Source organism: Takifugu rubripes, chromosome 19 (genome assembly GCF_901000725.2).
Source record: "Takifugu rubripes chromosome 19, fTakRub1.2, whole genome shotgun sequence".
Taxonomy (NCBI): domain Eukaryota; kingdom Metazoa; phylum Chordata; class Actinopteri; order Tetraodontiformes; family Tetraodontidae; genus Takifugu; species Takifugu rubripes.
In genome coordinates this window covers 15,279,688-15,307,518 of record NC_042303.1, presented here as the reverse complement: position 1 = coordinate 15,307,518, position 27,831 = coordinate 15,279,688, and the positions used below count along the sequence as shown (strand labels likewise).

Below are 27,831 nucleotides of genomic sequence, written 5' to 3'. Positions count from 1 at the left end.
ATTCGGAATCTTCTGGCTCCTCTGGGGCTTTGCTTCCCATTCTTGCGCTGGGATCCCTCGGGATTTTACAGCGGCAGGATTTCACATCACGCCCGGAAGTGCAACAGGTCAAGGTCACCGTCCGGGGTCGCGATCACCGCCACCCATCAGAAACTACATCTTGAGGCTCATTTTCTGACGTTTTTCACGTCCTGGGGATGTTTCTGATGCTCCGCGTGCGTTTGCGTCCCGAAACGCCAGAATCGGCCGCGACGAGCGGAGGAGCCGTGGAGCCGTCGGGGTCCAGGCTCTCGTCACACACTCACTTCTCCTCCTTTGTCACGCTGATGCGCTCACACACCAGCGCAGCCATCAATAATGGCAGGGTGCCGCTTGTGTAATGATCGTATCTCCCCGGACTGACGGGGGGCTCTCGGCTTTGTCTGACACACAAAGAGAAGAGGCGGAGTGAGCAGAAGTGACCACACACACACACTCATGCCAACATCGCTACCTTTGTTGGCCCATTCTATTGACTTTCATTCATTTTCAAGTCATGACAAATTCAATGTTGAAGCCTGAAATTTAGGCTCTGAAAAGACAATGGACGCCCACCTCATGAGTGAATTATATATAGGAACACTCTCACACACCAACGCTATCAGAATTCCTCACGGAGACCTCGTGTGTCAACAGAAGGTTTATTAACTGCAGAGAGCAGCTATGCTTCATATCAGCTGGAGAACATTAAGATCTGGGTCTATATTCTCGCTGCCAGGCCGACGTCTTCTCCGGATCACCTGTATTCACCTAGAACTCCTGAAGGCACGTCCGGATATTCCGTTTTTTGTTCACTCCTTTCCTTTTCCTGCAGCCTGAATCGTCAGGAGCCAGGTTCCACACTGACAGTATGATTTTTACCTTAAACCCCCAATTAGCTGCCTTCGCCTCCGTGTTCCATCAGTGCTGCGGAGGGATTCCTGCCCTCGCCACAGCCGAGGCGCCGCCACCGACTGACGGCTACTCTTAGTAGGCGCGAATCAATGTTTCGCTTTTCTGGAAAGTTCTTCTGCATTTGCGGCCGATCCACTGAGGACATGGAGTGTGTTTGTGTAGGGGGGGTTAGTGACAAGGTCAGGACCCGTGAAAGGCTCCGTCCGTCTGCTGTTTGCTAGCGGGGCCGTTGACAAACGGCAGGAAACGCCAATCAGCTGAGGAGCGGTCGAGAGCGAGCTTCTGAATGGACTGAGGATCTCTGCAGGTGTGTAGCCACATAGAACACCGCATCATGTGACTGACAGGTGAGAGCTGCAGGGCCCAAGAGGATGTGGGAGGTTAGAAGCCACCTACAGGGGGCAGCATTGGGCTCAGAATCCTCTGGCAGAGACCCCGAGACGCTGTCCAATTCCTCTTTAGGGTCAGTTCAGGTTGTAGTGGCTCCACCACCGTCTTGTTTCCTGCTCACAGACGGGGGGTTTATTCCCAACCTTCTTCCCAGAATAGATTAGCTGACTGATCTTAAGCTGCTGTTAAATGCAGCCATTTGTTGCTTATTCTGGACTGCTGTAAAATCCTTATTTTGTTCCACGGCGGCCACCGTAGGCTCTCAGGACTGACATCAAAGTGCAGACAGATTCTTGTGATCTCTTCTCCACCGACTTTTCTCCTTTACTCGGGACTTTCAGGACTCCAAACTCTTCCTGAAAGAGGTACCTTGAGGGGGGGGACCCTTTTTTCAAGTTTCTAAGACTTCTGGAGGGGCGGGGGGGTGTGGAAGGATGCTGATTGGTGGAGCTGGACAGTCAAGATACCCCCACAGTTTGCCACATTTTCTTAATCACCCTGGTATTTTGTCTTTCCCCCCTGGGGAGGACGCTCCCCATCAGAGTGGCCTGCCTCTGCTGCCCTGATCCTGGACACCACCCACCCCTCCGCCAGAGCCGCTCCATCATCTGTTCCTCAGATGCTTCTACATCCTGTCGACTATCACAGCCCATGAAATTGATTCCTTTTATCTGTGTGTTTGCGAGCGTCGACACAGGTTGCTACCCCCCCCCCCCCCCCCTCGCCGTACAGTATCTGTTGCGTCTGTGTCGTGCGCCAGATACTCATTTCATGCTTCATTTGTCGCCTCACAACCTCGGTTAATAAACAAGACACCCCTCCTTTTCTTTTCCCTCCTTTCCTCCGGCACCTCTGCGCCAGGCGTGTGTCGCCTGTCAGACAAGCCGCCATCGCCGCGTCGGTGAGGGATTACAAGCACTTCAGCCAATAGATCGAGTCGATCGCTCCCAGATCGATGGGAAAGCGGTTCTGACGCCTCAGAGACGACCGTTGTCCGTCCGTCCGTCCGTCTGCTGAAAGAAAGCTGCTCAAGGCCAGTTTTTCTCTCCCATCTGCCCACAATGCACCTGTGATGCATTAACACCTAAAACACACACACAAAAGCTGATTCTGCCTCTGTCAACTGTCCTCTTCTGCCTTTTCATCCCTCTTTCAAGGCTGCTGCAGTTCAGGCTCTTTGTGTTCGAGCCTTCTCTGTTAAAGAACGCGTCCGTCGTGCAGGAATATGGCTGTGAGTCACGGCGATGCTGCGCTCTGCCTGGAGCCAAGCATTAAATTTAGAGTTTCTCTCCTTCGCAGCGTTTGTCTGTTATTAAAACAGATCGGAGACAGTGACTAATCTGTTCCCTTTGGTCCGGCAGCCAGTAATCACACTTCTACTGTTCTGCTCGCTCATCCCTCCGTTACCATCAATGCCTTATCTGTGTTTTCCTCCACACGCATGTTTGCTTGTGCTTCTGCTGGGGTTTTTCTCGAGCACTTATTAAACAGTTCTCATGCAGGCGTCTCGTGGCTGCGATGCTAAAATGAGTGGCTGCCCTGCACGTCCACATGCATCGATCTCCCCGCAGCCTTTGGCCGGATCTCACGTTGTCATCCGAGCGGAGGTCACCCTTTAATGTGTGAACATCCCACCCTGCCCTCCCGCCCCCAGAAGGCAGATGAACCTTGGAGCTCAGACGAGGCTGTAAAACTTTGTCCCTGAGCTGCTTTGCACAGCGTCCAGCTCTTCTGCCTGATTTGTTCCCTGAGAGGAGAGAAGCTGCTGCGGATCGTAAACCTGCAGCTGCAGGAACACGACCGTCCACCAAGCAGCACAAATACGGGGATTTGAACACCTTTTGAAAGCCTCAAAATCCTTCTAAATATTGTGGTAGCAGAAGGCAACCCTCTATTGTTAGCCTAGCCGCCAAGTTTGTTTATTAGCATGTGAGTTCCCAATATACAAAAAAAGCAAAAATCTGTGTTTGTGTTTTGACTGAGGGGGAAACGGGGTCTGTATCTAGAGCGATAAATATGAATAAAATAAGCCATAATTATCTGCTTCAGGTGGCAGATTACGGTATGATTGCCGGAAATGTTTTCAGAGTTCAAAAGTTCATCACTTGTAGTCATGTGACCTTGCAGGATGCAGTTAGCATCGACGCACGAACTTAACTTTTCTACTAAATGGCGGACGAAGGTTCACACTCCAGTCCATCGCTACGGGCGACTGAGCTTGATACATCGACTGGGAAACTTTAGCCTTCACTGAATAAAAGCACGCCGAGAGTCTGGTTTTTCAACTAAAAGTGAAGTAAAACTGTCCAACTATTGATTAGGAGAGTTTGAGTCAAATGTTTCTATTCCGATAAAGGCAGAAATATGCAGGCAGGAGCCATAATGTGGAGTTCTGCAGCTCAAATGTATTTCAAACAGGGTGTGACAGCAGCAGACAGGTAAGATGGAGGTAGCGTTGACTGGAGAGGCTGTGATATATTGGAAAGCAGTCTGTGAAGCTCGACTCATTCCCTTCTCCCCGGGGAGCCCTCTCTGTCAGCCTGCAGGGGAAATTGACCTGTGAGTAAAGCAGCCGCTTCTTTTTTTTCCTCTTTTTTTTTGGGATGGTTATTTATTGAAGCGGTGGAGAGGAGACTTGATGATTCGCTGACAGCTTCGGTCACTCGCGCATGTCTCCATGCGCGCAAATAAATATGGAGGCAGTGCGGGGGCGAGTTTAGCACCATGGTAGCTTAGCGTAGCTCAGCGCTCTGGTTTTATTCACCATCTTTGTTGGTGAAGTCAAAATAGTAACTTCTTTTTTTCATTAGGCTCTCAGAGGGACAAAGAAGCTCAGGCTAAGAGAATCTCACAATAGCGTTTACCGGTATTGAGAAACACGCCGCCCACTCCGGCGGGCCCGCTGATCTGATGCTGAGCGACATGACCTTCAAGTCCAGCCCAGCACCACAGAAAGCCCCCCAGGTACTCTCCCATTCACAATCACCTCCCTCCCTCTGAAAAACCCTGCTTCCTATCTGGGGCTTACCCCGCTCCGGTCTGAGACCTGCTGTCGTTAGCTCTCCGCAGACGTCACGTAGCCACGGCAGCACCGAGGTGCAGCCATGCGTGAGTTAGAGCACCTAAATTATGGAAACACGGGTGGAAACATCAGATTTCCTTTGGAGTTCGTACGCAATGATGTCAGAGCGAAGAGGGGAATCTGCTCCTCGCCGTGTCTGTCGTCTGTCTGTTGTACTGACAGCTCGTTGTCGTTAATTCTACTTGATTGATTATCTTCCGCTAACGCCGCGACTATGCTAGTCCTGTTCCTACGATCTTTTTCTTGCCACACGTGCGCAGATGTGAAAGAACGATATGAATCAGATTACTTGCTATAGATGCACAGAGACATTGGATCACTGGGGAGAAATCGTTAATAATCGGGTCACAGACCGCATTAAGCCGTTCACATGATCTCTTGAATAATCAAATGACCGAAATCAGACGATGATCAGATTTTCACGGTGACGCAATCCAGCCCGGTGGCATCACACATTCCCCAGCCCCCCCCCCCCTTAGCCCCGGCGCCCTCGGATCCAGTTTGAACAGGCCCGTTTGTTCTTGGAGGCCTCGGCGGATCATGTGCCTCTCAGCCACATCAGAGAGTTCAGATAAACACGCTTTTCCTTTTCATTGGGTTTGTTTTTAGCTGAAGCAGCTTTGCTAACTGCCTGCAGCCAGTCGTGTCCTTGCGCTCGTTAGCGGTCCAGCGGATCTATTTGTGACTCCAGAACGGTGGAATCTCGGATGTTGCGTTTCAATGCGATCGTCTCCGAGAACATGGGACTCCCGTCAGAGGGTTTAAAAGTAATCCGGAATTCCTGCAGCTTAAACTTTGTCTCAGTGACGGCGCTCGAGGTCTGAACCAGGAACGCAAACAGTGCGTCACCTCTGGAAAACCATCCGGGAGCCTCCTCTCAGTTCAGCCCCGCTTTATTTCTGCTTCGTCTGTGTCTGTTTGCGAATCTCTGCGAATCTCTGCGTTTCAGGATGTTTAAAAGGAGAAAATGTGAGAAAGTCCAGATCAAACTCACACAGCAAACCAGCCTCTGTTCATAGTTCTATCTTTATGAGGACTTTTACAGATATAATACACTCCCCGGGGCCTTGCCTTAACCTAAAGGCCCTAAATCCAAATCTAACCTTCAGCCTTAAATGAACCTTTAAACTCTCAAACGGTCCAAAAATGTCCTCACTTTTGAAAAATGTCCCATCATTGCCAGTAAAATACAAACTGTCCACACAGACCCAAACAAGATGTTGGAGATGGTTCAAAACTGGAACACGGGTGGGCTCTGGGATACAGCTGTGTGTGTGTGTGTGTGTGTGTGTGTGTGTGTGTGTGTGTGTGTGTGTGTGTGTGTGTGAGAGAGAGAGAGAGAGAGAGCGTCAGAAAACTGTCTTTTGGACCTGGTACTAATTTAAGAGCCGTTTCTTTTTTAACTTGTTACACCAAATTCAATCAACATGCTTCTTGTTGCCACGGCAGCAACGGACACGCCAGAGAAAGCAACATTCCATTTGGTCTTTCCTGCTTTGTCACTATTTATAGTGCACGGATGCAGTTTGGCAACTCCAGGCCATGAATTCAGGCAACGCTGCAGAGGATCGATCTTCTTTAAGTTGGTGTCACACCTCCCAGACTCTTACAGGTTTTAACTGGAGACCAGAGTGTTTCATTGTTTTGGGAAGCGCTGCAACTCTCTCGGTTTTTATTTTGGTTTAAAAAAATCCCGAGGTCACCGTTACTCTTCCATCCATTTCCCGTCACAGAGGGTGCCCAGAAGAGCGAGGACGCCCTGAACGGGTCGCCGCTCCGTCCCAAGACACACGCGCAATTCAGGTACGGCTTCAGGAACACGCCGTTCAGAGCCCGAGACTTTGATCCGGCCTCGTCCTTCACAAATCCTAATCCGGTTAGAGATTCAACGGACGCAGTGGAACCGAAGATGCACAAACATCAAAGACAGCGGCGTTGCATTAGCTGCACATCTCCCATCCATGCACAGACATGTCAGCAGTGACATTGGATCAGTGTGGAATGACAGCGGCGAGGTCTCTGAGGCTAACAGCGAGGACAAGGCTAGCAGCTATGCTAAGAGCGGCCGATTGTTCGAGTATTTAACGTGTTTTTATGCACATCTGGGCAGCGGCAGCGCTAACAGCAACACTTGATATCTCACGTGGCCTCTACACCTACACAACAGAAACCAAGAGTCCGACATTAGTGACAGGAAAAACACCTTTAGAACGGGAAGAAACCTGGAGCAGGACCGGGCGGGTGTGGGGGATGGGTCAGTCAGATAGAGGAGGGGCCACACTTGTACGATCCAGGTAACAGCGTGGAAAGGTGCAACACCTGCAGTATTTTAGAGGTATGCAGCAGCGGCAGGAGAACCGTTGACAGGTCTTGTCTCCACGCCATCAGCGGCCTCCGTCTGCATCACCTGATCAGTTTGAGACGCACCACACGGGTAATGGATGGCGGCGATGACAGCCCAATCACCGCGCCATGCTTTTCTCATCAATCACGACCTCCTCGGCCTCACTGCTGCTTTGACTTGTTTGTTAAAGCGTCCTCGCTGTCTGCAAAGGTTAAAACCTGGTCGTTTGACTCGGCTCGCCGTTCGTGGGCGGGGCCTAAACTAAAAAGTGCTTTTAAGAGCTGCGCCGTTTCCCTTTTTGGTTTGTTTGGTCGCGGCGCCATAAAAACTCCGAACCAGTCAATTTGCATTTAGTGAGCGATAAAGGTGAAGCGAGGGGATGGACGGGGGGGGTAAAGAAGGACAGAAGACTGAGTGAAAGTAACAGTAAACAGCGGGATGATCGATGAACGCCTCGACGTGACTCAGCTCTCTGTTGCCAGTCGGCGTTCCTACGGCCGGCCGGCCGCCTCCGCGACGAAGACAAACGACCCGGCAATGAAGGAAAATGAGGATTTTATCACCCATTTCCCTCTCACCGTTGCTGGCTCACACTCCCGAGATTGCCAGCGTGTGTGCGCGTGTGTGTGTGTGTGTGTGTGTGTGTGTGTCAGCAGTAGGAAGTTAACCAAATGTGTGTCTCCCTCTCGCGGCTTATGGTCCTGCACTGGCCCAAGGGTGCAGTTTACAGAAATCACTCACTCAGTTGGAGGCTGGTGGAGCCATGCCCAGGGTCCGGAGCACCTATACGTTACCTGTGTGTCTGCAAGTGTGTACGTGCAAAAGAGTGTTTAAAAGGACATTCATCTCTTCCTCGGATATAATTACGCTGCCCAGGGGCATCCTGGAGTCGCCACGCTCTTCACTTCCTTCTCAGATCCCTCCATCCCTCACTTTCAGCCTCCCTCTGTCACACTTTCCACCGACCAAAGGCTGAAATGACGGCAGGAAGTTGTTGTGCGGGTCCCGATCTCGAAGGCGGCTCCTTGTTCTCCGCACACTCCAGCAACCCCACCGACAGCGACCCCGCCTCGCGTCTGGAGCTCCGCCTCGGGGGAAATCACGTCTCGCTTCCCCTCAATTCATCCAAAATATGAATCGCTCCCAGATCTGCTCGCGAATGTAATTAAATACGCAAAATTATTCCGTATTCGGGGGGAGTGTAACTGTTACGGCGGAAGCAGACGACGTTAGCGGGTGTGATCGGGTTTTAATCCGCGAAAGCTGGAGCCGATAAAGCGCTTTCGCGGCGATACCTGGCAGGAATCCGCCACCTCAGGGAAGAGCTGGTGTATGACCTCCCACGCCCCCGTGGGCTGCTGGGTAATGACACCTGCCCATGTGATGTCTTAAGGGGAAGAGCTTTAGAAAAGGCGTGATTGTCAGGGTCTTGGGGTGTAGCGACCACGTGAGGCCTCACAGGCGAAATATACAAGTCTGCCGCTAACGTGCTAACGTAAGTTTACCTCAAGACCTTCCAGTAACATCTAATGGTAGCGGCCACGATCAAAATGCACAATCTGCCCCAAACTAGCATCTTAAATCATGTTTCATTAAGATCTCAACTGTATGTGTTTATCAGTAACAAACATACAGTCATATGCAGCTAAAAAAAGGTAATCTGATTACAACACGTAATTAAATTGAGTACTGTAATTCCATCTGACAACTAGGAGCCTCCGCCTCAAATATGATCTCATGTGCTTGTTTCACCCGGTCTGCTGATGAAACAGACCACCAGGCTCCGTTTTTCTGGGCGCGCAGTCAGAAATCATGTCCTGTGGACCCTGGAATTCTATTGTCCCCTGTCCTCACCAGCGCAGCCATCTTCAGCCTCGCTCAGGGGCATAACGATCATGTGCCGGCCTCCCTCGCGCACACGCAACCGGCCGTAGCTTCGTCTCCGGTCACAAGTCGGTGTTTTTTTTAGAAATCGGGCATCGCGGCGGGCCGCTGTTATAAAGAAGCCACACATATTCTGACACAAGCCGGGCATTTATCAGCCATAATGTGATTGTGCTGACGTGCCTCCGCTCTCGGTGGCGGAAGGGCAGGATGGGCCACATGGTCGGGGGTCGGCCCCTCCCCTGGGCCCTGCTTTTACTCACAGCGGCGCTGGCTGTTGTTTGCTCAAATGTCATCTGTCAGGAGAGTCGGGCTGATCACAACTGACCATTCCTGCTTTGAGCGCCGCGCCTCCTGCTCTTCTTCTCCTGTTTTTGTTCGCTATCACAAAACAACAACAACAATAAAACTAAATACAATTTAACTTTGTAGAGTGTAGAGTCTGTAGAGGTGACAGTTTCTAAGCACCTTTACAAACCCAAAGCCTGAACCCTGAACAAGCTTCAGCAACAAGAACCCCCCCTTCTTTTTAACAGGCAGAAACCTTGAGCAGGACCAGGCTCAGTGCATCTCTGCCTGCTGTATCCTTTATGAAATGGGCAGGTAGAGTTTTACAGCTCGTAAAAGTCTCCGGTAACACCACTAATTGTTCACCTGAATCTAGATCCCGACAAAAGAGGAAGTTGTATCAGGTGTCAACGGTGTGACCTCGGCCCTGTTGCACACAGCTCGTGGAGTTCCGGGTCTTTGAGATTCAGCCCAGTCCAGCCTGTGTGAGTGGAACCACCTTTAATTTCCCTTTTCCTTCAGGCTCAATTTTAATCATTTCCATCCAGGAGTCTTCACCTCCTACTTTTTCATCCACCTGCTTCCCCTCCCTCTGTCCGAGCCTCTCCTGAGAGATCCGTTCCACATTCCTCTCCTCACTTTTTTAACCTCTGCTGTCCCGCTCCTCCCATCCTCGCTCCTGTGGGAAGCTTCCAAACCCAATTTCAGAGTAATGGTTCATTTTGACCAAGTGTCACGACTCTTTCAACCACAAACGTCTCCTGAGTGACGGCTCCGGAGATAGAGGGAATGCCAGTCAGATTGCTGTTGAAGATTAGAGAGGAGAACCAATCTCAGAAGGCAACTGCTTAAATATTCTGCTCAAATTTCTTTCAGGGATGCGGCTGCAAAACTACTTCACATTCAGAGTCCACGGAGACTCTAAAAGCTGGTTCTGGTGCGGGCTGATGGGTTGTTCCTAAGGGGGCCGTTTCTAAGGGGGTCGTGTGGCTCTCAAGGGCCTAAACCAACAATGGTTCTGGAACAACCCAAAAAGTCTGAATGCTTGTTTCCATACTGTTTTTATCCCATATGTGAAATAACTTTGCTGCATTTAAATGCTCCTTGGGGAGAGGTGGGAAGCCACTGTGCAGTCCCAGGGGAGCATTTGGGGGTTAAGTGCCAGGGGTTGGAACCAACCACCTTCCGGTCACATGCTTCTATAGGCCTCCATTCCCACCTAAAGTTCATTTAGATGCAACAAGTCGCACGTAAAGTTCTGGAAGTTTCTGTACATGCTTGAGTTTGGCCTTGTATTTAGAGAGTGTGCTAGAATTGGCGGCATCTAGTGGTGAGAATAAGCATTGCAACAATTACCAGACCTGCCAGGCTGGGCGGGAGGGGGAGGTTAGCTCCCAGAGGACATAAATATCCTGTTTGTCCATTTGAGGCTGCTGTAGAAAAATGGCAGAGCAACACTGTAGCGCCAGCAGAAGTGGAACCTCCTACGAGAACAAAAACGGTTCCAGCTTTTGTTGGACCGTGACGAAGGAGGCGACGCTTCACATGTAGCTGAGAGGCAGAGCAGGGGCGGGATGATGCTAGAACCACTGCCTAAAAGAGCCCCATCCAGGCCAAGAGAAATCCATTCTTTTATCTCCGTCTCTCAGGACACACTGGCCGTGTCTGTTTGCTCCAGAGAGTCCCGTCCTCATCAGGCTGCTCTACCTTCCCCTCTTCTTCCCCACCTTCCCCTCCCCCACCACCACTTTGCTGGGTTCAGTTCTTGACAAGGCCCGACATCCTGCTTGTTGCTAAATGAATAATACATGCAACACTGTGACACAGAGATAACAACTGGTGACAGTAAAAAAGACACGAGTTTCGGAGCTTAGAGTCCTTTTTTTTTTTTTTGTGGACCGTAGCTAAACTCGTGTGTGACGGTAGATTCGAACTGTGTTGCGTTCACACTCTGAAGTTGCTGGTTCCATTCCAGTAAGGGAGGCGGGTGGGGGTTGGGGGGTTGCCCGTATGAATTCCACGTCTTTGTGTGTCAGTCACAGCGCCGGCTCTCGCCATGTTTTCCAGGCCCCCCCGTTAGTTCCCTGTAACTGTGTCTGCCCTACATTTTATCATCTCCTCTTACCCCGAACAGCCCGAGATCAAAGCCGTGTGCCAGGAGCCAGCCGAACACGCATGCATTATCAATCATGTGTGCGGCTTTGTGTCGCGCAGGAAAAAAAATAAAAAATCCTGTTGAGTGCAGATCAAAGGGAAAAGGTCATCAAAGGGAGAATAATTTCCAACTTGTACGGGGTGGGTTGACATGTACACAAACACAAGAGGCTCGGACGGACCTGCGCTGTTGTTCGTGTTTGTGCGCTTGCAACAACAGGAAGTGTGACCGGGAACATTTGGTGTAATTGGTCGCCCGACCCTGGATTCAGACATCTGAAATGTGCGCGCTATACTTCAGAGAGCTTATTATTTCTCTCTCCTCCCTCTCTCTCTTCTCCCAAGACAAGGAATTCCTTGCAAAAGCTCGATATGTTATCTCAAAGCGCACACGCAGAGTCTGATGAGTCCCGAAAAAATAAAAATGCCGAATTACAGAGAGCTGTGTTCTCGCTATTTCCACGTTTATTAGGAAACAGGGGGCGGACGGATGGAGCGGCGAGGGACGGGAGTTTGGGCGGGAAGGCAAATGGGGTTTGGCGTTGAGTGACTTTTTCGGGGATGGATGGAAGCGGTTGAAGCTGGTGCGGAGCGCCGACTCAGCGTCGTCCATCGCTCCAGGTGCGGCGGAGGCGCCGCCACCTGAGACAGGAGGCTGCTGATTGATGCACTTTGACTTCCAGCTTTGCGCGTTCGACGAGCAGCTCAGGAACGTGTCTGTGCAGCCCTGTGGCAGACGTGCACCAACGTGCACGGCCACTTTGTTTCCAGGTACTTAAAAGTGAGGTCAGTCATGTCTTTAACCTTGGACGATGGCGCACGTGACCCAGATGAATGACTGTCATTTGTATCCAACACTCTCTCCCTCTCTCACACACACACACACACACACACACACACACACACACACACACACACACACACACACACAAACACACACGAGAGGACTTTGCAGACTTAGGGGACGTGGTTTGACCTCTGAGGAACACCACATGGGTTAAATCAGGTCATCAATAAAGATTAAGAACTATGTTGACTAAACTGACTAATTAAACTAATAGTGTTTTCCTACCCCCCACCGAGCCTGACCACCTGTGTCATGACCCTAATGTAAATCAGTGTTGAGCGCTGAGACGCAGGAGGTAAATAAATATCGTGACATTCAGGAAAGTCAGTAAAATGGAGGATCCCTCCCCAGGCAGACGAGCCTGAAGCCGGGAACAGATGTCACAGCAGAACCTCGCATGCTTCAGATGGCACAGCGGCTCAGCACCTACACGAGATGCATCTTGGGAAGGCGTGCAGCTGCACGACAGCCCTCTGCCTTTAAACACGGATCAGGAGCTCAGCTGCGCTCGCCGCTCCGCGCCACAGTCCCTCTGATTGCATCTCTGCAGTTGTTTGATTTCTCTCTCGCGAGCGCGCACAAATCTGCGTCCCCGACTTGCCTCCCTCGTCCCCAGCGCCTCCTCATCGCTTGTTTCTCCCTCTCTTTTTCTCTTCTGGCCCTCGCTCTTTCGTTCTCACCTCCTCTTCAGCCTGAGAATCCGTCGAGGATTCACCACAATAGAGTTGTAGACTGGATTAAGCCGTGCGGCGTCTGATGGAGGGGGTGTGGGGGAGGGAAATCAATGGGCAGATGTGATTTCCTAAGCCACTAAACATCCTCTGACACACAGACCAATTAGCTGTGTCAAATGGGGATAACTTTACTATGTGAACGAGGTCATTAGATAAGTATGTTTGTAGCTGCGTGTGTGTGTGTGTGTGTGTGTGAGAGAGAGGGAGGGAGGGAGGCTATGAGATGGAGAGGTTTCTGAATAGAGCTTGGTGTAATTCCTTTGTCTTGATTACCTGCCTGCATTTCACACGAGCGTCGGGGATCCTATCTTGTCGCCCTCGTTCATTTTCCAGAAATGAATCCAGAAGCAATTTCTGCCTCGCGCGGCGAGTAAACACAGTTAGAGGAGGCTCGGCTGGTTTGTACCGACGCCTCAGTACACCCACGGCTTTTCATTCCTGTCCTTTCCTGTCACACCTACGCTCGCGGAGGGAGGGAAAATGAAGGACAGGGTGAATTGTTTCATTTCATTCTTTGAGCTCAAATGGAACAAACCCTCTTCACATTTCACTGTTTTTAATTGGTTTGATGACGTCAACGTCACTCTCACTCGTTGGACCTTAAAGAACGCCCCCGAAGAAGCCAAGCACATCCATTTCTCACCTGGACCAGATTAGCTCGTTCCTCCTGACTGGAAATCAAGTAAATCCTCTGGTGGAGAGTATTTTCCACTGGAATTATGGCTACCTGTTGCCTGGGGCTAAGATACGGTGGCTGAAAACACGGAGCAGTGTCCCTGATAAAAGGGCCCCTGGGGACACTCCAAACTTCTTAAGAGCCACTGGAAGGGAATTAAGTCAAAGCAATGAACTTTACCACGGCTTCAAAAGCTTCTTTAATACCACAAACCGGCCAGGACGCAGCGAGTAAACACCGCCATCACTGATCTTTTTCCTTCCTTCCTCTTTTAGAATTCCATAGGCTGAGTTTTATTCTGCAGGATGGCTGTGCAGGAATCCCAATCTGAGATCTGTTTCATATGTCTGCAAAGGATTTCACCACCTCTTTAGAGCAGTTTTAGTCTTTTCAAGCTGGAATTGTGTCGGATTCACCGGGACATGACAGGAGATCGGAGAGACGCTGGTGTTCGCTTTCATCCCAAGTGAAACGAGGCCGTTCATTTCAACAGGGTTCCTGAATGCAGCCGACTCTGGCGCATCTTCAACAGCCCTGAGACGCTTCCATAATTATGATTTCTGAAATATAACCTGGTGAGACATTTCAGAACTTGTTTATTTGGTCATGATTAAGGAAACAGGGCAAAGGAGCTTCTGGGGGGGGGGGGGGGGGGGGGGGTTGCAGCGAAATGCTTGAATCAACGTAGAAAAAGCTCCCAATTTCAGTGGGTTCGATCAGTCACTGTCAGCGTCGGCTTATGTAACACTTTAAAGTCACAAAGTGCTAACTTATATTGGAAAATGTACAACAAAATGAACGCTAAAAGCAAGTCTGTCATCTCCGTCTGCCGTTTTAGCCAATAAGCAACACGGTAATTGCATAAATCCCCGTTTGGAGCTTCCTGGAACGGCCGCTGCAGCCGGAGACTCATCAGCGAGCTGTGAAGAGGTGCCGCAACAGGTCGCATTGTTTAGCATTTAAATAACTTGTTGTCCCTCTATCTCCTCCTGCAGGAAAATTGCACTGCCAGGCACATCTTGGCGTCCCAGCCTATCGTGGTTTTCCTGCAGGCCCTGGATGTGCTCGGCTGACTGACTCCAGGACAGCTGTGAGTTAGGGGCCGTTCAGCACTCTGTCAGGGAGGCACCGGACTGAGCCCCCCCCCCCCCCCCCCCCCGAAGGTCCAGTAAGTAAATAAATCCAAAATCCTCTGAGGACTTTTGATTTGACTGATTGCATCCATCATGAGGTCATCCAGCTTTGAATGGAATGTCCTCCTCCTCCTTGTCCTCCTCCTTGTCCTCGTCCTCCTCCTCCTCCTCCTCCTCCTCCTCCTCTTCCTCCTCCTGTTCCTGCTCCTCCTGCTCCTCCTCCTCCTGCTCCTCCATGGATGCTCCAGTGCCTGGAACACACACACCTGAAGACAAACTTTAATATTTAGTGCCTGTTCCTTCCTTCCGCGGAGCAGCCGTGTGTGATCTATAACCCTCGTGGTGCCATGGCAACTAAGAAATGAAGAGGTGAGTTTAGAGCAGGAACTCCATGAAAGAGCTTTTTTTGTTCTGCCGGCGTTATCGCGGTACCTGCTGCAGACCGCATCGATCCCCGGCGGCCGCGTCACCTCTTTGATTCCCTTCGCGGAATAACAGGAATAAGGGAAGAGACTGAACGTCTGCTACACTGCCGCCGGATTCTGCGTTTGTGGAATTCATTCGAGCCTGAGCTGCCTGTGACTCCGGCGCGGCTCGGCCTCCGTCCACAGGCGCTCGCGCTGCCTCCACCTTCTCAATAATTCAGCAGAAAGTGGAGACGTCACCCCTGGTATAATTACTGCGCGGCGCTGACACGCTCCTCTGTCAAGGACGAGAGGGGCCCGAGCTTTAGAGTCCCGAGGAGGGCCGGGGGACCTGGCAGCAGCCGGGCTGTGAGTGGCAACAGCCTCGGATAAACACGCTGATGAAACTGCAGGTAATGCAGCGCCGCAGAAGGAACGCAGCGGCCTTTCTGAGCGCCGCTCCGCTCCGTCTTGGCGGTCAAGAGGCAAAACAATCCATCAGAGATGTGTGTGAGTGTGTGTGTGTGTAATGTGATTACAGCTCTGAGAGCGGCCCGGATGCCAGACCTCCATCATAAACACCAGGAACTTCCTGCCCAGACAAAGCTGAAGCCAAGATATGAAGAAAACAGAGCTGAAGCCTGGCGCGGAGCAACGGCTGGACACGGATGTTGGGATGCACCGGATCTGGACCAGAACGTCCCCGAGAGCAGGAGCGTCTTTGATGTAAAAGCCCTTCAGAGACCACCAAGAGGATTCACAATCACTTTCGTTGATGTTTTCATGCATCTGTGGGGGTTTTTCTTTCATATTTTCAGCTCGACAGAAGTCTTGTTTTCCTTCCTCTGTCCTTATTGTCCCGAGGAAAACAATCGATGAGGGAAAAAACTAAAACATGGAATATTTTGACCTCAAACGCCTGGTGCGTCCCAGTCATCCCCTCCCTCACAGCCTGGTGAGGAAAGGCCACGTGCACGTGTGATGGCGCCCTGACATAAACAACCTGCTCATTAGGTGCCGATTTGGCCTGATCGCAGTGTTTTCGTCACACATCATCAACCTGCGCCGCTAATTAACCTTGACGCTCTGACCAACTTATTCCATCAATCAGTCCAGGTGCTTGAATTCCAGGAAATGCTTCACTTAATGCCTGTTTTGACAGCCCGACCGCACGCGCGGCCTTGTTGTGGCACCTGTCGAGGAGGACGCCACGGCCCAGAGGAGGAGGTGACGCGGCTGAGGAGCTCCGCTGAAGACAGGTGATTCACGTCTAATGGATGTTAAAGCGGCGGACATGACTGAGGATCTCCCCGGTGGTGTACGCTTACAGTTAATTGATAACTGGGGTCTGTGAAGAGATGCACATTAAATCACGGCCAACGAGCCCGCCTATGAGGCTCTGGCAATTTAAGGAACAAGTCTCCAGAGTCTCTTTAGGCTTCCCACAACTGAAATGTACTTTGGATGAATAATTAACCCACATTACGTGGAGATGTTTCCTTTTCCGATACGAGGTATGCGGGATGCTCAGGTTCCGGAAGGCTTCCATCTGCTCCACCTCAGCTTCTGAGTGTTGCCTTCCGTGGTCAGAGCCAGTTTTTTTTTTTGACTTGTTTAAAGCCATCTGGACATTAATGACTTAATAACTCTTTGCTGCTCTCTGCTGTGGACATCTGTCACCTTATTGACGTTTGTCCTGCAGCAGATGAACAAAGATGCTAACTTGTGTTAAAGTAATGACTTTAATGAGGAACTTTGATCTGTCCATTTCCTGGGTCGCTGAGGGCTGTCCCGGTCCACCCCGATCGGGTCGCCGGCCACAGGCGGCACCGAGGGTCAAGAGCATTATAAGCTAATTGACAAACGATTCATCTGTGCAGCTGAACACCACCGACTGGCCCAGAAATGAAGAGGTGTGCTAATCTTTGGTGTTTCGTTGGGCATTTTCAACCCCTCCGCGGAGCAAACAGCATTTTGCAGCCTTGACTCGTGCATACTTCATCTGTAAACAAACATCCCAAGCCCTTATCTGATCTGATCCGTCTGTCGGCGACGCGCACAGATGGCGCCGCTCCATTAAGGGTCTCAGATCCTGAGAGGTGAAATGGGATTAGAGTGACTGTGCAAACAGATCAGACAGGTTTAGACAGATGATATCCTGAAACTGTCCTGCGGAGCACTTCCCAGCCGTCCTGTTGTTGGCTAATTAACGGCCGATTACCTGTTCGGTCGGAGCCACGCCACCTCAGGTTAGCGAGACGGCTCCATTTCACCTGATGACTCAAATCTGATTAGAATCTGTTCAAAACCTTGCGTAGATTCTTCTAAAGGTTTATGAGGCCTAAAGGTTTTAAGAATTAAAGTATTAGTTTTAAAAGTTTTTAAGTTGTAGAAACCAGAGCTAACCGATCTCTGATAACACACAATAACATTAGCATGCTACTGGCTAATACAGGCCCTCCTCTACTAGCACTGTCCTTTTCTTCTTCCAGGACAGGTATTCACTCCTGCCAAGCTGTTGACTCACTCCGAGCTGCAGCCAGACCTCGCGCGCTGGATGCTCAGCGATGCGTGCGGAAGGATGGAATCGTGCTCGCCCACAGCTCATGACTGTCTGCTACACCTAAAATGTGGTTCTGAAGATAAAAATCTCGGCACCTGGACTTTACAGCCAAACTTGAGTTCGTGTTCGTCTCAGACTCTATAAAACGGTCCTGAAGTGGAACGGGCCCGACGCGAGCCGCGCCGGGTCAAAGCTAATCGATGCGTCGGTGTTTCATTGTGAGATGGGGAACGGCTTTGTCCAGAGGCCTTTCACGTGGTAACTGAGGCTAATCTCTGATTATTACTATGGCCAAACCAACCATTTCTAATTGCAAACAGTGAGCGTTTGAGAATCACTGCAAGCCGGGCGGTGCGATGGACTCAGGGGAAATTTTCTGGCAGGCGCAGAAATTCAGCTCTTTTATTCACATAACACGCACTTTTTTCTTTTTTTTTTATCTTTCCTGATTTAAAAATCTGCATTCACCCTAACTCTGAGAACACCCCCCCCCCCCACACACACACACACACACACACACAGCCACACACACAGTGTAGGAGCTTCTTGCCCCCTTCACCTCGGCCCTGCAGCTCTCCACTTTACTAACCTGAGACGCTGACATGTTTTTCCAAACCTTACATCCAGTTTACGCCCCGGGTGATGGCGGGTGGCCCAAATATTACCCGTCGTTCTGTTTGCAGATGATCAGGAAGAATTAAAAGTTGTCCGCATGGCCTTTGGGGCGCAGCTTTATATCCAGGATCTGTCTTCCGAGTGACATTCACTGTACGTTAGTGTGAACGTGTCGGCTGATAGGACACGACAGAGGGGCCCGGGGCCTCCTCATTTAATTAGGAGCCCGACTTGTTTGACTCACGACTAAACCTGTCTCTCATTGTCTGAGGGCAACTTCTATTTTAATCCTCAATTACAGGAAGTATTCTCTTCGATGTTTTCCTGCGACGTCACGGCCCCGCTCTGTCTTACAATACCTTCTGATGTTTCCTGTAAATGCTCGAACTCACCCGCTGGCGTTAGCAAACCTAAAAACCGAAACGTCGTCATTCGCTTCAGGACAAATGATGTTTGCAGGTAAGATTTGTCTATGGTTTTGTTTTCATGTTGAAGTCTCCCTGAACTTCCTGCCATCATGTGAGGGTTTCTGCTTTGTTCCTGCAGACAGCAGCGTTCTGCAGTAAATAAACACACAGTTTTCTTTTCTCGTAATTTTGTGTCTTTGATTCTGTTTTTCTCTTGGATGTAAAGGTGCAAAAGCAGAATTATATCTTCTCTTTTTTTATGATATTACAAAGACTTTTTTTTTTTCACGAGAGGAAAAAGAAGAAACAATCTAAACAGAGACAGGATGCTTCCGTTAGGCGTGAGAAACTATTGTTTTTTGCATTAAATGATCTTTTTCCTGAGGCTGTCACTCCCTCTGTCCAAGCATTATTTGCTGGCAGGACTGTGGGCTTGATGTAAGGACACAGATTTGACTGTGGTATGTAAAAACAGAAATTTCAAGAAAATAAAATGAGGAACGGCAATTTCAAAACTCAACAGTGATCACCATCTTTTTTTCAACCTGCTATGATGAATTTCAACAATATGGCCATGAATTAAAAGCTGGGGCACATTATCAAGTATATATCTTTCGTTGTATGTGTTCTTTGTTTCAAATATATATGCCAGTAGGAATCTCTGTGCCTGTGAACAAATATATACCTTAACATATGCTTTATTTTCATTTGTCCACTATGTCGAAGGCCTCTTGGAACATATAAAACGGATACAAAGGTCAATAAAGAAACACACATTTAAAATGATTAATTCAAATCTTTAATTTAAGTAGTATCTATAATAATTGTGCAGCAGTGGACGAGTTTAAAGTACCTAAACTAGGGGAAATCTTGTCTGACCGCTGACTCTCACTCGTCCTCCCGCTTGGAGCGTGAGCCGGAGCGAGGGCGCCCTCTATGAGCGCGGTGTGGTACTGCAGCGGCGGATCGCCTCCCTTCTCCTCCCCCCGTCTCTCTCTCCCTCCCTCCCCCGGTCGGAGTTGCATTCCTCTCCTCTCCTCCCCATTCACACGCAGGGAGCCGTCGGAGAGAAAGCACCGCCGCTCCGCGACCCGTGTGGAATGCCCCCAAGTTTTGGAATTTAAAACCATGGCGAGGAGATCTTCCCGGAGGATCACCTGAATCCGTAAGTAGCCATGAACTCAGACGCGGCGGGGGTTTATTTTCCGCGTGGAAAAAAAATGCAAGTTTTTTTTTTTTAGTAGGAACCGGGTGGAATATTTAGGCTGCGTCCCCCCCTCCCACCCACCCCCTTTCCCCTCGTTGCTCCGTGTGCTGAGTTCACCGTGTTTTTCACCCCGCTCTCGGAGTTCAGGAGAACCCCGCGGAGGAACGCTCATATCCGGCCACTCGTGTCGGCGGTGCCGGCGTCTTCGCCGGGGCTCCCCGGTGAGACTCTCCCGCGCCTCCGCTGTTAAACTGCGCACATTTCAGGCTCCGAAGTTCTTTGATTCACACTTTGGTGCCCTTTTAACGAATTCGCCCTGATCACCTTGTTGGAACAGGGGGGGAAAAAAGGTTGCGAATTAGCTCCGATTTGCTGCAGCGGTGGTGAGTTTGGAGCCGCAGTAAACGGAGAAAAAGGTGCTTTTAAAGCCCGCAGAAGCGCCGGCTGCTGCATCCGGACGGCGTTTCGGTGACTCCGGCGTGTTTCCGCGGCTGCTCCACGGTCTCAGAGGAGGAACGTCTCCACCAGCGTGCGTAATTACAGGTATCGGCGGCGCTGCCACGCTCCCCCGGCTGGGAGCGCGGACCCGGGGAGCCTGGAGGAGGCTGCGCCGCTTCACATCGCACCTCCGCGGCCACGCTTGTTTATTTCTGCCGTGCTGGAGCGCAAACTGGCCCCGGATCCTAAACGGCCCTGAGGGAGGAGTTGTGTTGGATTTCTCCAAGGGGTGACGGCGGGGTGGTTGATGTAAAATGGGGGAGAAAAAAATCGATCCACCTATTAGCTTTGGAATAATTAGGAATCTTGTTGCGGTGGTGTGAAAAGGGCGTTAATCTGCTAACGAATGAAAGGCAATTTGTAAGCTTTGTTATTCGGCAGCAATTGAATTTTCCCTTCTGAGGGCGGATGGAGGGATGAGGGATGTCTGGGGGTGTGGAGAGCGCAGTGGCCATCGCTCCTCTGTTGGCTCCCCAATCCGATCTCGGTTAACCGGATTAGAGCGTCCGCCGTGACCCCCTGGACTCATTTGGAGAGTTTGGCAAATATATATTGGTGAATTGTGCCTGATGGGGGGGGGGGCTGAGGCCGTTTTAGCCAGGGGAGAGGGGGTGGGAGGGGGGGGCAGACAATCACTGCAACATCTGCTGATTATTGGATCTGATCTCCTGTGACACCACTTAAACACTCTGGTGTTAAATGAAGAACTCTTTATCATCAGAGACGTGACCCAGTTCTGCCTCGTCCAGCCAGGCAGCAGCTTCTTATTGACAGGTCAATGGTGGGACCGCCTTTCTTATGTAAATGATGTGTGTGTGTGTGTGTGTGTGTGTGTGGGGGGGGGGGGGCTCATCTGTGACATGGGTGTTTGTTTTAGAGGTGGTGACCAGCCTGACATCATCCCGCCTCACGGGCTGGAGGTGCACAGCAGCCGGCCGCGCGTGTGCCCGGACGCTCCTGCGTGCCGGAATGATTCGGTTTTCCTGAGATTTCCAGTTCTCCCTCTCAGAGCTCCGGCCTCACGCAGCCGAGGATCCCAGAAAAATCACTTTTTGCGGGGGGAATCTGACCCTTTTTCACATGAAAGCGGGCAACTCAGCCAGAAAATTACAAGTAATTTGCCTCAATCTTCCCTAATTATGATACAGATCTGCTCCACAATGGAGCGGCGCTGTCCTGAATGCTCAGGGTTCGCCCCCGTGCAGGCTGGCTGAATATGCTGGGATGTCCAAACTTGGGAATCTGGGCTGACACATGCACTTTGCACCCCGCTGCCTTTGTCCTCCCCCCCCCCCCCCCCTCGCATTCCTTCAGACCTTTCAGTGAGCGCCATATTTAAGTTCTAATTAGATTGGAGATAGATGACGGAGCAGACTGAGCCGTGTGGCGTACGACGCTCCGTCTCGGGAGATAATGAAAGACGTCACGCAGCCGCCGACGGGAGGATTCAGGCTAAATTCCGGCTTTCTCGCCGTTCATTATTTTAAACCGACACCAAAACCTCGTCTTCAGGCGTTTCCTCTTTTTCTCGCCTTCTCTCCCTCCGCCTGGTTCTCCTGCTTCCAGACTCTCTGGCTCTCCTCCCAGTTTGTTCCCTCCCTCTGGTCAAGAGCCCGTTGTTGTCTACAGCCGCCTCCGCCCTTCCACACCTTCCCCGTTTCTTCCTTATTTTTATCCTCATTCTTTCCTAATGTCTCCAGCACTGGTTCAGTCACGTGCTCTTTCCCCTGAAGAGCCCTTCCACCTCAGTCCTCCCCCCAGTCTTCCTCTTTTCAAATCCCTCCATTCTTCAGACGTTTCCCCACCACATCAGGACGCTCCTCGGATATTTCCTCCTGGAATCTGCGTGATGGGATACCGAGCCCCCTCTCATCATCCCTGCAACGTCCCAGCAGGAAACGCACGAGTGGAATCGGCTCCGACGCCAGCACGCGCTGAACACTCGTGATTCCCGTTTCCACTGATGCCGTCGGATCTGAAGCTGCAGCTTGGGTCGTTGCCCCGCAACAAAAGGTTGTGATTCCATGGAATGACAGATTCCGGACTACAGTCTGACTCCAAACAACTTTTTGTCAACACTTAAGTAACACGATCAAACTTCGCTAACAGTTTTCATTTAGCACGTCAGCCCGTGTTTCCGCTCCTCCACCCCATCGTCACACCTCTCCCCAGCTCTCTCTCTCCCCAGCTCTCTCTCTCTCTCTCTCTCCCCAGCTCTCTCTCTCCCCAGCTCTCTCTCGCTCTCTCCCAGCTCTCTCTCTCTCTCCCCAGCTCTCTCTCGCTCTCTCTCTCTCCCCAGCTCTCTCTCTCTCTCTCTCCTCTCCCCAGCTCTCTTACCTCTCTCTCCCCAGCTCTCTCTACCTTCTCTCCCCATCTCTCTACCTCTCTCCCAGCTCTCTCTACCTCTCTCTCCCCAGCTCTCTCTACCTCTTCTCCCCAGCTCTCTCTACTCTCTCTCCCCCACTCTCTACCTCTCTCTCCCAGCTCTCTCTCTCTCTCTCTCCCCAGCCTCTACCTCTCTCCCCCAGCTCTCTCTACCTCTCTCTCCCAAGCTCTCTCTACTCTCTCTCCCAGCTCTCTCCCCTCTCTCTCTCTCCCCAGCTCTCTCTCCCCAGCTCTCTCTCTCCCCAGCTCTCTCTCTCTCCCCAGCTCTCTCTCTCCCCAGCTCTCTCTCTCTCTCTCTCCCCAGCTCTCTCCCCCTCTCTCTCTCTCTTTTGGGTGTTTTTCCCTGGTCTCTCTTGGGATTGTTCAGGCCTCGAGGTGAGGAGCCGAGCAGCCGCAGCAGGGATATTAAACGCACTAAAGAGGGGCCGGCGGTGGTGCTGCAGCCCCAGGGCCAGGCTGCAAACACCCACACGCGCACACGCACGCGGCCTTTGCGTCGACAGGCTTTAATATGAAATAAACCCGCACGCCAATACCTGGCGGTCCTGTCTTGACTGACTGCTCAAATAGGAATGACCTCCATTTGGCCCGAATAAGAGGCTGGGATTGAGAGTCAAAGGGCGGCGTTGAACTGCAAAAGTGCTTGTGTGATACCAATCATATCGGGGGGGGGGGTGATTTCTGGGCGCCAGTGAGAGAAATCTGGTCCCATCCAAACGGTGGAGATCTTGAAGGCGTCTGCGAGTTTCGTCACATCTCCGAGGCCAATCGGTTGGGTTTAATCTGAATCGGAGAGGCCGCGTGCTGCTGTCGGCTGTGTGGGAATCTAAAATAAAAGGTGGGGTTGGGTTGTTTGACACCTTGACCTTCTTCAAAGGTTTCCTCTTGCATCCTTCACTTCAGACGTGGCTAAATAAATATAACCGCTGCCAGAGCTGAAAATTCCTCAGCCAGAAAATGGCTTTTTTACTTCCACTATCTCTGTCGTGCTCATCCAAGTGAACTGTCTGTTATGTATAATTAATTTTCTCCTCTTTCCCAGTTTATTTTTATCACCCACTTTTAAGCATTCCTTCAAAGGACCCCTCCCCCGCTTCCGTCCTCCGCAGTGCCTGCTGAAAGTGACAGCTGTTGGAGTACGGGGGATGCTTTTTGAAGCAGGCACTAAAAAGGCCACTCGCTGGAGATGACTTGGAATAGAAAAATATCTGCTTTTCTGACAGAATCAGAAAACACGGCTGCTAATCTGCCTGCAAATTGATAATGGGCCCCGTCTCGCCTGCTGCTAGGGAGCGAAATTTGTACAGACTTGTTTTGTTCGTGGTTGCTGATGAGCTTTGTTGGTGTGTAAAGAAGAGCGGTTGGTTTCTGTAGGATACAAAGATGTTCTCTAATTCCCTGGAATGCTGGTGCTTGGATTTATTGACGGCGATGATGAATATTTGCTCGCCAAAATGACAGTTTTTGTTTGGAGTTCTAATTTTAAGAGAGACACCCTGAAGGTCAATCTGAGGGTCTAAATTGGACTGTGTCTGGGACTCTCACTATATCCTGCTGGTCTGCAGGGGCTATCCCAGCATGCAACACTCTGGCAACCTTCTGTCCCTTTAACTCGGATTAACTCGAGTGAAATGAGTTCATTGTCAGCCATAATGTTCTACCGAGAGGTAAAATGAGCCCGCCGGCATGTCGTGGAGAGAAAACCCAGACTGCTAACCAGTTCGGCCATGGCCGGGACTCAAACCCAGAACCTTCAAAGGTCTTCTAGTTGTCAGAGCCAACACCCTCAGCCAGTGTTTTCCACGCGTTACGTGAAAACTCCCCTCCGCTGAATTCCGGTGGTTCGGTACCAACGGCTCGTGTCTGTCCCTCATCCAAACTGAAACTCTCTGAGCATCAGCATCAACCCGGGCTGATGATGCTGATGCTCAGAGAGTTTCAGTTTGGATGAGGGAGCCTACTGGTTGTTTACCATGCTCACTAGAGTCTGTCTGCCTCTTCAGGCATGTTTGGCTTGCTAATGAGAACCGCTGTGTGAGAGCGGAGCCAGCGCACTGCCTGCGTGTGCCTGCGCATGCATTTGCATCCAGAAGAGGGGGGGGGGGCAGCGCTGTGAGTTGTTGATGTGCACGTGACATGGAGGAGGTTTGTGTACACTGATTGTGTTAGTGTTTGTGCTCGAAGAGTTCTTACACATTTATTTAAAGTTGCAATTAGTGTTAATGGCACCGAACTCCACAATTCCCGGGTTCACGCCGTCGCTAATGCTTTTAGCATGTGCTCTTCTTCAGGCGCACGTGCACACCCTCCTGGTTCCAGTTGTATTTACCAAGAGGAAATCTTAAATAATTCAGGTCTGCCCTATCCAGCCCTGTAAATAAGACTAATAGAAGGTGGGCCTTTGAAGAGAGCCCTTCGCCCAGGGAAAGCATGGCCACGGGCAAGTCAATAAATCAGCAAGCTCCCTGTCTGGCCCCTTTACTGTGTCTGTGTTGCGAGCTCATCAACAAAACCCCCATGTTAGCGGAAGCACGGGGGCAGGATGCTCTGACAGTTCAGTGGTGTCGCGCCTGAGGCTGTGGCGGTGACAGTGAGGCGGTGGACGCACATCCATGCAGGACCCATACATGTTCGCTGGCTGCTTCCGGCCAAAGTTGCGTCCCATTTTGTAATGTTTCTTCCGTGGAATGTCCAAATATCTCCAGGATTTAAGATGTCTATTAGCATATTGTAAACAGTAGCTTGTTAGCAATACGTTAGAAAGAAACTGTGGAGATTCCCTGCACCCATTGTCTCATGTCTGCTGTGGACTCACGTTCAAGTGGTCAACAAATGTTACCTGATTGTCCCCTCAAAGGAGCGCCCGAGCCGGATAGAATGTCCCGCGTCTCCACCTCCTCCCACCACCCCCTTTTCTCTCTGCGGCCTCTTTGTCAGCCCTCTTTTGTGCTCCTCTCAAAGGGTTAAAGAGGGAAAAGTGATGAGTGGCCCGCCTGGCTTCCATTGTGTGTTGGCATTGTGCCACTGCATAGCATGTCGACCACAGACACATGTACAAGGGACTTTTCTTTTTTCACCGGCTCAACAGTTAGCCAGTAATTCTACCCTCACCTCTTTCAAATCAATGCAAATGCTCTCAAAACAGCAGCGGAACAATGTTATTGCTGACATTTCATGCAAAATGCGTCTTGGCTCTGGGAAGCCTTAAACAAGACGTTCCGAAACAGCTTTTGGATGTTATTTGTTCTCTTTGTCCCAGCTGAGAGCACCTTTCGCTAACTTCGCACAACTTCAGACACTTTTTTTGGGATGCTCCTGGTTGTTTTTCCTTTGCTCCCTCAGTGGAAACATGTGCTCAAAGACCATAAAACCCCAGTTTCCCTCCTTTTCCTCCCTCACATTGCTTGTTAGGGGGAAAACCACTCAATGGCGTGTTGTGCAGAGTATCGGTGGTTGCGCCAATTTTTTTGAGGAGACCTGGTTTCCCTCCTTGCCACAGTCACACAAGTTGTGGGGGTGTTTTCAAGTTACCTCTCCCCCCTGTTGAGGAGAGGCACGCAGGGCAGGGGGGTGCTTTGGAGTTAGTACTCCTGACCGGACAATGGAGGAATGGTGGGAAGGGGGTTGGTGTATTGGAACTCAGAATAGATGAGAAGGCCTTTGAGGAGAAGGCCTGCAAACTTTAAGGTGGGTTTGTTTAGGGAAAGGTCAGAGGTTAGACTGATCCCTATTTTAAAGGCGGCATGGGGCTGTGCAGGTTTTATTACCGGGGTCCTTGTGTTGCCTTTTGACCAGCCTGGGGTGGACCTCTGAGAAGCCATGGCAGCACGGGGGAGGGGCGTTTAGGTGGCTGTAACCACGAGCTGCACATTGCTATGCCATGATGGATACGCTCATGTTTGGTGACCTTTGACCTCAGCCTCCACTCCACCCAGTCATAGGCTGTCATACAGGTCATCAGAATGCTCTCACATTAAAAAAAAAAAAGAAAGCAATAAAGGCACCGGCCTACATTTAGTCTCTTAGCCGGTTTACCCCAGCAGATTTTTTCCCCATGCTGGCAGGTTTTCTGGGGTGGATAAGGAGGCAGAGCATGTGATGAAGCAGCGAGCAAACACGATGGAATGTGTCAGCGATACCAGTCTGCTCGCCGGGCCGCCACATTCCAAACGAAATGGGGCGTGTAACTTGTGACTTGTGTGATGTGCTGATGTGTGGCAGCTGGGAGGAGGTGCTTCCTTTCTATCCGTGTCTCTCACTGAGATCCAGGAATCCCTCCGTCTCTGCCGCGTGAAGGCTAGTTCACGGCTTTTTCCCAGAGTGTGACCTCATTCCGCTCTTCAGATGAGCGCGGCATTGCCCCCGGTGAACCAGACGACCCTCTCTGGTTGCCCTCTGACATTTGACGGATACTGTTTGTCCAAATGGCTCTTGGGGAATCAATGATTGTTCAGCATAGCTGGAAAACAAAGCTATAAACAACCAAATATAAAAACATCGAGCCGCTTTGTTTGTCTCCGGGACACGGCTGAGCTTCCCGCAACGTGGCGCGAAATCAAGAGACACCTAATCGTGCCCTCGGCAATCGGAGCCTCATCCAAACTTGGCCGAGGCGCAGACACGTTTCCCAACGTCTCCCAGTCTGCTCACAGCTGCGGCAGCAGCATAAAAGCTCCGAGCGCTCAAGATTTGTGAAAGGGCGGGATGGGGGAAATCTGAACAAAACGATGCCAGCGCCTGCACCTTGGCCAGAAACATTGGAGGGAAAATAAGACAGCAGAGAGGCGAGGGAGGGAACTTGGCAACGCGATCTCGAAACAGAAACACGGCGGAATAATAAACAATGTTATTGTGGGGAGAAACTCCCCGTTCTTGGCAGGGCCGAGAAAACTGAAGATGTGGTGAAAAACAAAACCTTTGCTGAGTCAACCTTTAATCCAGGAGCGGAGCAGCTGCCGTCGCCGGAGTCGCTCCGGCTCTACGGCTTATGGTCTCCGAGCCAGACAGATGTGAGGAGGGGGCGGTGAGCTCAACAGACGAGAAGTTTGGTCTCAGAGAAATGGAGGGAATTGAACTCACCCACTCGTCAGCCTGGTGATTCCAGGGAATTAGCGTTCTATTTGTCTAGTCTTGGCAACGATGGTCATCAGTCCACCCACAAACTCTTTAAATCCCTCAAAGTTTACAATAACCAATGATTTTGCCAAATATTGATGCAATTTCTAAACGATATTTAACCGTAAACGATCCACATTTACAGTATTTACAGTCACGCTGTCTGACTGAC

At 50.8% G+C, this 27,831-nt stretch overlaps 1 protein-coding gene and 2 long non-coding RNA genes across 4 annotated transcripts in view; 2 read left to right on the top strand and 1 right to left on the bottom strand.

Annotated features, from left to right (window-relative positions):
* Positions 1 to 8,574: 8,574 nt before the first annotated feature.
* LOC115246780 (uncharacterized) lies at positions 8,575 to 9,814 on the bottom strand. Its single transcript, XR_003885852.1, has 3 exons — positions 9,288 to 9,814; positions 8,897 to 9,014; positions 8,575 to 8,741 (listed from the first exon to the last, which is right to left on the bottom strand). It is a non-coding gene; the product is annotated as an uncharacterized lncRNA (long non-coding RNA).
* A 4,884-nt stretch (positions 9,815 to 14,698) lies between these two features.
* Positions 14,699 to 17,908, top strand: LOC115246779 (uncharacterized). 2 transcript variants are annotated; one of them, XR_003885850.1, is made up of 3 exons: positions 14,699 to 15,595; positions 15,688 to 16,128; positions 17,362 to 17,908. It is a non-coding gene; the product is annotated as an uncharacterized lncRNA (long non-coding RNA). The 2 variants fall into 2 exon arrangements; XR_003885851.1 differs by having other exon boundaries at positions 14,699 to 15,824; positions 16,032 to 16,128.
* A 75-nt stretch (positions 17,909 to 17,983) lies between these two features.
* The window catches only part of plxna1b (plexin A1b), a 122,381-nt gene continuing 112,533 nt past the window's right edge, over positions 17,984 to 27,831 (top strand). Inside the window, exon 1 of the mRNA XM_029826087.1 lies at positions 17,984 to 18,506. Coding sequence (XP_029681947.1) covers positions 18,413 to 18,506 — 94 coding nt within the window. The 5' untranslated portion in view covers positions 17,984 to 18,412. The remainder of the gene's footprint in view (positions 18,507 to 27,831) is intronic.